The sequence below is a fragment of the Paroedura picta genome, chromosome 5 (genome assembly GCF_049243985.1).
Source record: "Paroedura picta isolate Pp20150507F chromosome 5, Ppicta_v3.0, whole genome shotgun sequence".
Lineage (NCBI taxonomy): Eukaryota > Metazoa > Chordata > Lepidosauria > Squamata > Gekkonidae > Paroedura > Paroedura picta.
The window spans coordinates 61,208,528-61,221,514 of NC_135373.1; the positions used below are offsets into that span (position 1 = coordinate 61,208,528).

A 12,987-nucleotide genomic window follows, 5' to 3' on the forward strand; every position below is an offset into this window, starting at 1 on the left:
TTTCTGTCAGATAGGCTGCCTAAGAAGGTGGTGAGCTCCCCCTCACTGGCAGTCGTCAAGCAAAGGTTGGATACACACTCTTCTTGGATGCTTTAGGATGCTCTGGGCTGATCCTGCATTGAGCAGGAGGTTGGACTAGATGGCCTGTATGGCCCCTTCCAACTCTATGATTCTATAGCTATCTAGCCTCTGCTTAAAAACTTCCAAAGCAGGAGAACCCGCCACCTTGCTTCTCTCTCTTTTGTCTTGGTGATATGTAGCTAATACAGATTATTCTCTTTTGTAGTAAGTGTTAGTTCTCCTCTTTCTGCCTTTACCATCCCAAGTAAAATCTAGATTATTCTGCCTTGTGGGAAGTGTTAGTACTCCCCTTCCTGCCTTTACCATTCCAAGTAAAGTCCAACTGCAGGGAGGGTACCACTTAGCAGGAAGACATATCTCATCCGCTAAGAAGAATCAGGGCACTTCTTTATGTTAGTCCTTCTCTTCTTGTCTTTACTATTCCATATGAAATCCAATTGTAGGATCTGGACCCTCGCTTAGTTTAGCAGGAAAATTTACCCCAGGCCTGCTTAAGGCTCCAGACCAAGGATCTTAGTTCATGTAATGGCCATAGCAGCTGTCTGTGGATTATTTCCTTGTATGGACAGGGATTTTATGCGCCGTGGAAACTGAATCCAAGGGAAGAATCAAAGGGTGAGTAAGATTATGCAAAAGAAATGGATTACCACCTTAGGTAATTCAGTTTTATTTCACCTTTCCTCATTCTTCAGGCTGCTTTGGCTCAGCTAACCCAATTTCTTTTCTAGTTGCTGAGTGTGTACATGCACACACACTTAAAATTTCATTACATCAGCTGGTGTAATGGCTAGACACTACTCATCACCTCTACTTCTGCATAGAATCATAGAGTTGAAAGCGGCCATACTGTTCCTCTAGTCCATCCATCCAGTAACATAAATGGAAACAAAAATGCAACCTGGAAAACAGGTGATAACCACAAATGTTAGGGATAAAACTATATATAGAAAAAATATAAATAATTTATGATTAGAGCTCAAAAATGTTTAAAAATAATAAAAAAAATATCTTATCTATTGGGCACATGTCCCTAACCTTTGTGGTTCTCACCTAGTCCAACCCCCTGCAGAGAACTTATCCATGACAAGTACCTGTCCAGCACTTGCTTAAAGACCGCCAGTGAGGGGAAACTCACTACTTGCTTAGGCAGCCAATTCCACTGCAGAACTACTCCAACTGTGAAAAAAAGTTCCTGATATCTAGTCAGTACTGTTTTACACGTAGCTTCGGCTCATGATTGCAAGTCCTATCTTCTACTGCCAACAGAAACTGCTCCCTGCCCTCCTCCAAGAGAGCAATCATGTCTCCTCTCAACCTTTTCTTCTCCAGGCTAGCCATTCCCAGGTCCCTCAGCTTTTCTTTATAGGGTTTGGTCCTGAGGCCCCACATCATTTTTATTGCTCTCCTCTTACCCTCTCAATTTTGTCCACATTCTTTTTGAAGTGAATTCTCAAGAACTGCATATAGAACTCCAGGTATGGTCTGACCCATGAGATATATGACATCTTGTGATTTTGATATCCCAATAAACACAAGGCATCTAATGTTTCTTCAGCCTCTGTTTCTTCAGATGTATGTGATTTGTTCTGTTGCCTAGTATATATTTAAGTGAAAATGTATAGGCTTTTCACCACCATCAGTGAGATCCATAGTCCACCCCAATGAGACCATATTAGAACAGTTATCTAAATTTGTCTTCTTCTCATTTGTGCCCAAATAAGCTTCTATATATAGATTATCTAGGATGTATTCAACAGCTCCAAGAATGAAGTTGAATGTTATATTAGTCACCTTTCATATGAGATCACTTATATGCAACATGATTCACTTCACATAATAGGAAATACTTATATATAAGAGAGATACTTTAAAACCTCCCACACATGATCTAGCAACCCCTGTGGAAATTACATCAAGTAAGAATATTGATTTCGATTTTAATAAATATTTTATTTCAAGTTTATTAAAAGAATATGAGGACCATAGAGGCTTGAAAGCCATCAATTTGTATATGGCTGATTTTGAAAAGAAATGTGATTTTGAAACCTCTCTTTTGTAGGATGGGGACATAGAGGTGATAGTTTTGTAATACACATTGAAAACAGGGGAAAACTACAAGTTCTCTGTCCATGGGTGAATATAAGCTTTGGAAGAAATCTCCTTACAATATTTTTTTAGCAATTGTAATTTAAAAAAATTATATGTGGGGTATGTAACATCTATTTAAGAGAAACTGATAATACCTGCTTGACATTATTGTTCTCTCATGCAAGAGAAATAATAATGGATATGGATGCTTCTGTACGCAAGAATTTGCATTAACATTGTTGCTTTTTAACATTGTGTTAAAGTACTCCAAGAGCTAGGAAGACTTTAGGATTGGGATCTCTGGTAAATGTCATATTAGCAGCATGGGGAGGGGGAGGTACAGGCTGTTCTAGTGAAGATCTTTAGAAATGGGAAGAGGATTTTGTTATTTGTCTTTTGAGAGTGTATATGTGGTTTTAAACAATATTGATCTAGTCAAGAAATCAGTGTTTTATTTTTTTCTATGAGTAACATCAGTGATACAGATTTCTTAATGGAAATAAATGTAGCATTTTAGACAATATGGCTCTGACCCTCATTTTTCCCATCTGTATAGCTGAGTTACTGCCCTTGCTCTATGCTACTTCTCTTTGAATTAAGACTGCTTCACACATTGGGTTTGAACGTTTTGATATGCCACTGGCAGAAGGTGATCTTTTCCTGTCTTTTCTTTTCCCCAGAGCCTACAAGACCCTGCTGGGGTTGGGGGGCAAAGAGTTGTGTGGGTTGGTATCCTATGCACTCATTTCTCTTTCATCAGCAGAATACAACTAGGTTTTAGTTATATCTTTTACATATAAAATTATGATGTATATATTCAACATGGACCCTGGTACACATACCAGCAAAGGGGATTGTTTGCAGATGTCTGTTTTGAGTTCCTCATGAAATTCTTATTGCCAGATTGATCTGTTCACTCACTGTCACAACACTGCAGAAAGGCACAATTGTGCCTTTTCTCCATTCTTCATTTTGGTTCTTATTTTAGTGGCTAGAGAATTGTAGTCTGTTCCTAGAAGTAAGGCCAAAATGGCAGCTTTTTTATGTTTCACTGCCATTTATACAATGCAGTAATATTTGCATTGATGAACACAAATACATCCTTCCTCCCATTATACACCACCTCAAACACCTTCTTCTTCTTCTTCTTCTTCTTCTTCTTCTTCTTCTTCTTCTTCTTCTTCTCTCTATCTCTCTCTCTGTCACACACACACACACACACACACACACACACATCAGTATATGTGCTCTACACAATCTGTATTTTGGTTTGGACACACATGTGACATGAGCTTTTAGTTCTTCTCAGGAGAGATATATGGCAGTCTATTAATCAACTGCTGCCAGCAATGATCTATGCAATAGCACACTGAGGTGCTAAATTTTGATTGCATTTAATTAAAATGAGCCTAAATTGTATAAGCACACAATCATGTAGCTTCAGGGAACTGTGTATCTATAGTCCTTATTCAGCATGTTTTCCAGAGAATTCATGTTTTCCAGAAAAACAGTGAACACAGAATTCCCATGGTACACAGAAAATCAAAGCAATGAAACATCAGTGTTCAGACTCATCCATTTTCCCATGGTGGTTCTGTGCAGTGATATACATTTATTTGCCACTGCATGTATACTGGACTGAAATGTCCTACCCTCTTAAGTCTAAACCCATTACTTGGGAAGAATTATCCTGGATTTTGGAAGGTCTTACTTTCATATGAGGTGTTCAATGTTATTATGTTTCCCCTGAGTGGCTGCCCAATTGGTGCTATCACTGGGCAAGCTACCCTGCCTTGACATGGCTCACAAGCCACGACTTTGCTTTTCCTTGCTTATACTAAACATCTGCAGAGATTCACATCAACTCCATCCTCCCAAACACTACAGTGTAAAAGTTCAAACTTTAATACAGAGCACTGAAGGATTAACCCGATTTAGCACTCTGGGACCATGCAGACATCAGTGGGTGGTTTGGGTGGTACCCCCCAACCTTGGATGTCTCAGGGTGCTTTCCAGTCTAATGAAACAACAAATAAACATACAAATCTTGCTAGTCCCAGGTGGCTGGATGGAGTCACTGAAGCAGTCGGTGCGAACTTAAATGGACTCTGGGGAATGATAGAGGACAGGAAGGCCTGGAGGACCATTGTCCATGGTGTCGTGATGGGTCGGACACGACTTCGCACCTAACAAGCCCCACTTAAGGCCTCAATAACTCCTCAGGATCGGGCCGGTTTATGTAATCCAACATCACCACAACAAATGGGAAGGGGATGAAAAAAAACCGATCCCTTATCCCAGCCAATCAGGGGTGCAAAAATTCTGCAGGTCCTGGGTCTTTTGCCCAGGATGCCATGGAGAGCAGCTCCCCCCCCCCACCCTCTGTTAATGTGAATACAGCCTTGTTCTGTGTCTTGAGGGGTTGTTTCACGGTCAATAATTTGTCACAGCTGCAGGTTTGCATGGGATGGAGCCTGTTGGCAGGGAGTCCCGTGAGTGATCGGACACCCTGCGAGGCGGCATGACCCTGCTGGGCAGCCAGGGGCTCATTTGCCAGGTGGCCAGGGGATAGCCAAATGAGGTGGGCATCCGTTGGCTCCCCCACATAGGTCACTTCCCATAGGGCAGATTTCAGAAGGCAAGGGGATCTGCTATCCCAGCTGGGAATGGTGTAGATCCCCAGGGCACCTCTGGACTCTGCATGTTTTTTGTGCAATCTGCTGACTGCTAGGTCAGGCTCCCTTTCCCATGTTCTGCCAAACCACCCATGGGGAGGTAATAAAACTGTGTCCATGCTTATACCCAACATTGTTGTGTCACATCTTATTCCAGCCTGAATGTCCTCCTGCAAGTGAACAGCAGAAATGTGCTTCTTTAATTTCTGTGAGATTTCAGTACTTTGTGAAATATCTGAGGTTGCATTTTCTGTTATCAGTGGCGCAGTTTACTTTTGTGACAGTATGGCACTCACCAGAGGTTAATAACACTCCTAAAATGTTATGTTTTTAAAGCCCCCCTTCATTTTAAAAAGTCCTAAAATATCAGTATAATGCTGTAGTATTAAAGGAGTTGACTTCCCAGCTCTTTCCCTTGAGGAGATGTGCCCTTTTCCTTATATCTCCAGGAAGAAAGTCAACAGAGCTTTACTTTAAAAAATGCAAATTGGAAATTTCGAGAACCTGCTTGAACTGTCAGCACAACACTACAGTGCTATATTGAAATTTTAGGACCATTTTTAAAATATATATTGAAACCACCTGTCTTGGGAGCAGGAGAGAGGGAGTGGTTTAACAGTGAAAATGATCCATTCATTGAAAGAGGGCTGGAGGTGGCTGAGACAAAAAACAAACAAACAATAGAAACATTACACAGAAAAGCCAACTCATATTCAGCTCCCAGAAAAAACACTGGTGTAAAAATGGTCTCAACAGAGCCAAAACAAAACCCGAGGGAAAGATTTAAAACAAACAAAAACCCAGTTGTTTTCTTATACAGCAAAAAAAGAGTGTCAGAGAAAATCCTTATTAATTAGGTTGTGCAGAAAATATTGATTTTAAAGAAAATAATTAGGAAAAACTCTGTTTACAAAAAGCCCTGTTGTTAGTATGCCAGCTAACTGTTCCCAAAAGGAAATTGTCCTCTCTTTTATCTGAGCAGCAGATGTAATGCAAGCAGACAAGCCATGCTAAAGGGAAGCCATGTGTTGCTGGAAGTTTGCATCCCAGCTTTCATGTATACACACACACACACACACACATACCTATAGTGATCCTCATGTAAAATAAAGTGATTCTGTACATATTTATGAAAAGGAGACCTCTGTGTCCTGTGTGAAGGACCTGTGTGAAGTCCTGTGTGAAGCTGCTCCTCTCTTCCGGGATCCGAAGGCTGGGAGTCTAATAATGTGCACATAAATTTCTGGCAAACCTTCTCCACCACAGCAACTCTTCCCTACTCCTGAAAATCTGAGAATGGTTCAATATGATATGAAGGGATTTAGCTAGAAAGGAAAGTTTGTTCCTGCTCCCCTCCCTTCTGTTCTGGAGAGAGGGCATAATGGGTTCAGGCCTAATAACAATCACCATACTATTTAATTGCCTGGCAGTTTGCACATTTCACCCTGGTATATGGCAAAGGCTATGACTTGATGCCACATAAATACCTGGACTCAATGATAACCTCCACACAACTTGGCCAGGCCCAGCAGCAGCTACCACATAACTCACCTGAGTGACTTTCTACCAGATGACTTTTGCAACTTGTCCAGACTTTTCCTAGTGAATGGCTGCCAGGGGAGGCGAGAAAGGAAAGCTGAGAGCCAATATAGTGTGGTTTGAGTGTCAGACTGCAGTCTGTGAGACCTGAGTTCAAATCTCCACTGTTCCATGAAAGTGTGTTGGGCAATCTTGGACTAGTAACTATCTCTCAGCCTAGTCTACCTCCCAAGGTCTCTGTGAGGATAAAGTGGAGAAGAGAACAATGACATAAGTTGTTTTGGGTTCCCATTGGGGATAACAGTATGTTGTAAATTAAGTAAATAAATATTAATAGTGCTGGGTGGAAAACAGAGAAAGAAGAGAAAGTGTGGAGAAGGGGATTTCAGAGAAAAAGAAATAACTCGTACAGATAGTGTGAGTTCCACACTTGCTCATATTCTGAGAATGGAATGAACCCCCCCCCCCTCCAAATGTAAATAAGTTAGTGTTAAGGATTTTCTTTTGTAAAAAAAGTGGCTATCTTTCAAACAATGATGATGGAATGATGAATGTCTCTGTTTTATCTCAGATCAGTTTGATGAACTAGATGAGAAGCTTCTGAGACATCTGTGTTTTGTTCTTTTAGTTATATTTAAATTGTCTTAAAAACGAAACTGGGAAATTTAGATCATTTAGCTGAAAGTTATCTGTCTTACAGGAATCACAATGTATGGATTTTATCAAATTCTGGAAGATATAATGGGGGACGCTGATATTGATAATCAATAGTGCCTAGAGGATAAGACCATTGTCCAGATTCAAATATTACCTTATTAATGATAAGGGTGAGAAGTTCACAGTTTGTGATTAAAGAGAGTGCTATTCAAGGAGTACTGAATAGAAAGTTGCCTTTAATAGTCATTTCTAATAGAACATATTTAAGTACACAAGGAACATTTTCAAGACTGTTAACTTCATATTTGTATGTACTTGTGAGTGTAGCTTTTAATTTTTATACAGAAAACTGAATTCACAATTCTCAGTGGACCATTCACAAAACAGATATGTTGGCTAAATTTTTCACACAGTGGTATTGATTTCAAAGCTAACAAGCCTTTGATTGTAGGCTACAGGGACTGTGTGGTAATGTTGTTTTAATCTCATACTGGAAATAAAATGTATGCAAAGAATGAATGAAACAGAAGGAAGATTATTGGAGAGAAAACTTCAAACTTCTTGATAAATGAATATATATCAAGTAGAGAAATACTACTGTAACCAGGTTTTTTGCCTTGAGCCTGAGGCTATGAGGGTTGGATTCTGACCACTAATTTAAGCAGGAAAAGCTGTTTGCTAGAGTCTTGGGGGGTGTTTTCCTGGAAAAGGTGAGAGGCTCAAAGGATGCGGCCCAGTAAACCATGTGCCTTATATGAAAATTTGTATTGAGTTATTTGTGAGCAGATGTTCTTTTCATTTACCTCTCAAATAGATTTTTTAAATCTAATTTTAATTTTTGTCCTCTATTTAAACTATGTGACATGTTTCCTATTCTCTGTATAGCTTTATTGTACTTGCCATTCCACATCTTAGAATCATCAATGTGCAATATTCTGAGCATTTAGGAAAAGTGAAAATATCAGAAAGAAAATTAGTTTTGGGTTACCCCATTTGCATGACACATGTGTAATCTTTGCCAATACCAAAGTATATTTGATGAATTGACATTTAAGGTGTTATTCTGTCATTTCTAGATTGCTTTCTTTGGTTCCTATTAATATTTTTGTTTTATTTGTTCTGCCAATATCAGTAGCAGTTGTTTTTTTTGTTTTTTTGTTTTGCTTTCCTCAGATATACTCCTTTTTCTCTTTCTGTTTCCTTTTGCCAGTGTTTCTGCAGTTTGTATCTCTCCAGCAAGATGCCTATTGTGTTTCTGTAATTAAAATCAATCTTTATATTCTTCATAAATATACTTATAGTGGTGATATCACTAGAGGGCAGCATTGATTAAATTAGTGAGCTAAATAATAGGAGCATGACCTTGCATCTTTAAAAAGTGTAAGAACCTTGAGTACCAACCATCTACTCAAACAATTTTGCATTTTATGCTGTCTGCCTTTATAATTTTGGTGTGTGTTTTTTTACATTGCAAATGGAAACATTTGCAAAGATAAGGCCAGATGGAAGAAACATTTTTGTATACTTGGAAATGATGGCAGTGTAATCAGTAAACAGTTATTTTGCATCAATTTTGAAAAATATGAAGGTGTTGACTCATTTGTTCTTATTGACTTACAGGTCTCCTGACAAATGCAACAACAGAGAAGCCTTGTAGGAGTTTTTAGGCTCTATGTGGGCTATATTCCCTAGTCAAGTTTCACTGCTGTGGATCATCATGCATTCTTTGTCATCAGTCCAACTGTCTGTTTCTCTGTATTTCATAAAAGACAGCATAATTCTACATTATGAGCTAAAGTCTGTTCTACTATACTAAAGAGCACTGGACTAAGGAATAGAGATATAAGAGAAATGCTTGGGCATTAGCAATACAAAAACAAAACAAAAAAATCACAAAAACAGTTCATGGTTAACGTCTCATCTGCGTTCTGCACCACTTCTGGACTTGATGTGTTGTCAAGTTTTAATCTGAAGAGTCAGCCACGGTGGAGAATACTCATCCCAATCAGCCTTAGAGAAGACTGCTTTTGTCTACAGGAGGACACTAAGGTGTAGAGCTTCTTCCTACACCCTAGACTGCCTGAATTGCTTTTATTTTCTTATGTTTCAGTATATACAATAGACCAAAGAGCAAAAATCTATTTTAAAGTGGACAAATGGTACTGTTGACAGAGTTATTTGGGTTCAGCAGCATGGGGACAGCCCTGCCCGAATACAGCTCACCCTGTGCTGCAGTGTTACTACCCAGCAGCCATCTCTGTGGAACACTGCAGAAAATGCTGGAACTGCTCTCAGAGAAAACTACACTAAAGCCCACAATGGAACATGGAGAGAAAATGATAATTCTTCAACAAGGAAACAGAACTTTGATCAGAAATGACACAAACTGTCTACGCACCACCTTTACTCCTCTGTGCTTAGATTGACTTCTCGTACTAAAATCATTTTGAGTTTAACCAGTTCAACATGCCTCTTCTATGGTTCCATTTTTTGATCGTTAAAAGTTGGATAATACAGTATTTGCAAAGAGCATGTTTGGTCATTTGTGGCCTATGTCTCATCTGATACACCATTTAGCACCAGAAAGCAAATCCAAGGGGCGGGGGAAGTAACACTTGTTTGAAAGAGATCATTTAAATGTATTTTGAAAAGCCTAAAGTTATATATTTAACAGTTTTTATATGTTGTATATTTGTAGAAAATCCTATTTAACAATTAACGTGGCAACTCTGACAGTCATGAAAAAAAAAAGAACAGTTCAGAGTTAAGTTGTTGTTTTATTACTTCAGTTGTCTCTGAAGTGACTGGTGTAGTTTGCTTTCTTCCATTGGGGCATTCCGGATGTGAAGCATGACCAGAGAGGACTCTGTAGAAAAAGCAAAGAATAATGTTGTTTATATTACATAAATGCATTCAACCATTGCACTGTTGGAAGGCTTTCTCTCTCTTTCTCTTCTTCCCCCCCCTTTTTTTTGAGAAGGGTCTTTATATACTAGTAAAACAGTGTAAAAATACTTTAATCAGTTGCTTTCTATATTGAGTTACATTTTTCTTTCTCTGTGTTCTTCCCCTCCTTTTCCAACTTGGGTTTGTTTGCTTTTAAAAACCAGTGTGCAGCTTTTTTCCTTTATCTAGATCAGCAGTTCCCAGGCACCACAGCACATGCAGGCAGCTTTTTCAGCACCTATCAAGTGATTTTAGAAAGTGGGCATGGCCTGGTGGGGCTGATTGGCCATTGGGTATTTGATTGGCTGTTGCTGATTTGACGTTTGTGACAATTTTGTGGTTGCACCCACCATGCTGTATCAAAATTCAAAAGGTGGCTGCAGGCTCAAAAAAGTTGAGGACCCCTGATCTAGACATAGTTTCTTTCTTTTTTTACCTCATCTTTTAGAAAGCCCCCTTCTTCAACACTTTAGACTAGAGAAAATTTAGATTGCTATTTAAGAAACAAAAAAGCTTAAAAGATAGAAACAGGAAAAAAATCCAAATGTGGTAACTTTTTATCTATAAGTCTGGCTCATAGTTATATGATAAGGTCAACAAATGGTCTTTCCTCCTTCCCCACAACTATTTGCCACCATGAAACTTTCTCCCAATGCCCACTGTAGTATACTACCTAAATATTCTAATTAACTTTTAGTATTATGCTAGTTCTATGCTACTAAAGAAAAAAAATATATAGGGACAGTTCAAGAAACCATAGATAAGAGGTATGAAGAAAAAAACATTTGTTTAAGACCTCTTCCGATTTTCAGGATTATTTTAAGGCACAGATTGAAGAAACCATGAATTATAGGTGACAGTGTCTATGAATAAAACATGTGCGTAAATGGTCTTATTTCATCGTGAGGGTTTTGATCAGTGTCCAAGTAGCAATTAAAGTCCAGCCACTTGAAAAGTGTTATGAACTGACTGCACTATAAATGACCAATGTCTGATTTAAAGTGTCATGCAATAAATTGTGGTAAATGCTTCACCTGTATTACAAGAATTGGAGAGCCAGATCCCTCATACCACTGAATTTTGTTTTGTTTTATTTTGGAAGGGAGTATAGTAGCCTTATTTAGTAAATACTGAACAAAATTAAAATGTTTCAACATTTTTTGTTGCTTTACAGTATTCAGTTTTGTGTTGATTCAGCTAAATTATGAAAAAATAAAGAAAATCATTTTATAAGTGAGACCTTTGTTAACTGCTCATAACAGAATTTCTTACAAGGTTGGGAAAGATTGAAAGGTAAAGGGTTCTGCAACGTTAACAAATTATATTTTATATATGAAAATGAAAATGTGCTTCTGATTTTTTTTCTATGTTGAGTCTAAATTTGAGACTACAGCTTTCTCCAAATACCTTTCAACACACAAAGATGTTTGGGAAATGAGGTTGATATCTGATTTCTGAAAGATTAAAGTGATTGGCTAATTGGATCAGTTCTAATTGAAATTATGGGTATTTAAATCCCTTTGATTGAAAAGGAAATAAAAATTTAAATCACCATGAACTGGACTGAAACTGATATCCACAATTTCAAGGGGATGAGTGTGCAGGTTTCCAAAATTAGCTGTGATGATAAATTGTTTCCCTTGTGTTATTATAGTTCAGGGTTTCCTTCTGAAAGATGACTGCAGGACATAAATATTCACCATCCTATGAGTAATATCTAACTGAACATACTGGTTCTTTCACTATTTCAAGTTTTCAGACTATACTTGATCTTAGCCAAAAGGCCAAGAAGCGATCAGGTTTTCAGACTTTGGATAGGTAAAGGTATCCCCTGTGCAAGCACTGGGTCATGTCTGACTCTTGGGGTGACACCCTCTAGCATTTTCTTGGCAGACTCAATACGGGGTGGTTTGCCAGTGCCTTCCCCAGTCATTACCATTTGGATATTGCACCTAAAAGAAAAGGATTGTCAAGGTGCTTTCTGGGCCTAACTTGTAAAAAGTGGTTTGTTCTGAGAATAAACAAGATAACATAATTTTTCTGTGATTGATCTGGCCCTATCCACAAAATTAGCAAAGAATCAAGACTTTAATCATCTTAAATCCTCATAGTTCCTTTGATTACAACCTATTAAAAGTAAGGTTACTGTTTCCTACTACATGTTTTGCATTACTGAATTCCTCATGCAACTCTGCTTTTGTGTGCAACCAATATTTTTTTCTCACATTACTTTCTAAGCTGAGCGATGTTCACATTCCTCAGAGATACGAAAGCATAGAGAATCTTCAATCCCAAGAATGGACCTAAATAGCTTCAGACTCTACTCTGACTAGACCTCATTTGGAGTACTATGTTCACTTTGGGGTACCAAGTGTAAGAAGGATGTTGACAAGCTGGAAAATGCCCAGAGGATGAAAAGATGGTGGTCTGGAAACAAGGAGCTGAGTATGTTTAGCTTGGAGGGAAGATGACTGAGAACTGATATGATATGCATCTTTAAGTATCTGAAGTGCTGCGCTATAGTGGACAGAACAGTTTCTGTTGCCCCAGAAAATTGGAGCCAGAGGGTTGAAATTATATCAGCTAAGCATTGGAATGAATTTTCTGCCAGTTAGAGCAGTTCCTCACTGGAACAGACTTCCTCTAAGGAGTTGGTGGTCTTCTTTGGAGGTTTTTAATTAGCTTAAATGACCGTCTCACAGAAGTGCCGATCCTGGGAATTTAGGCAGATCATGAGAATGAGGGCAGGAAGAGATGATTCAAGTGCTCAGCTCTTTCTTGCATGCCCAGGTTAATACTGATAATCTCTTTGCATTCAGGAAGGAATTTTCCTCTGGGCCAGATTGGCCAGGGATAATGTAGGGGCTTTGCTTTCTTCTGGGTATAGAGCAAAGGTCACTGGACGAGCAGGGGAAGTAGTTGTGAATTTCTTGCATTGTGTGAACATTGGACTATATAACCTTTGAGGCCTCTTTCAACTCTATGTTTCTTCCTGCTCTGT

General features: G+C 38.7%; 1 protein-coding gene across 4 annotated transcripts in view; it reads left to right on the top strand.

Annotated features, from left to right (window-relative positions):
* TAFA5 (TAFA chemokine like family member 5) overlaps window positions 1-10,919 on the top strand; it is a 373,750-nt gene extending 362,831 nt beyond the window's left edge. For all 4 annotated transcript variants that reach the window (XM_077338251.1, XM_077338253.1, XM_077338254.1 and 1 more), the window contains one exon: window positions 8,661-10,919. In XM_077338251.1, the coding sequence (XP_077194366.1) occupies window positions 8,661-8,697 (37 nt within the window). In that variant the 3' untranslated portion in view covers window positions 8,698-10,919. The remainder of the gene's footprint in view (window positions 1-8,660) is intronic.
* Window positions 10,920-12,987: the final 2,068 nt, after the last annotated feature.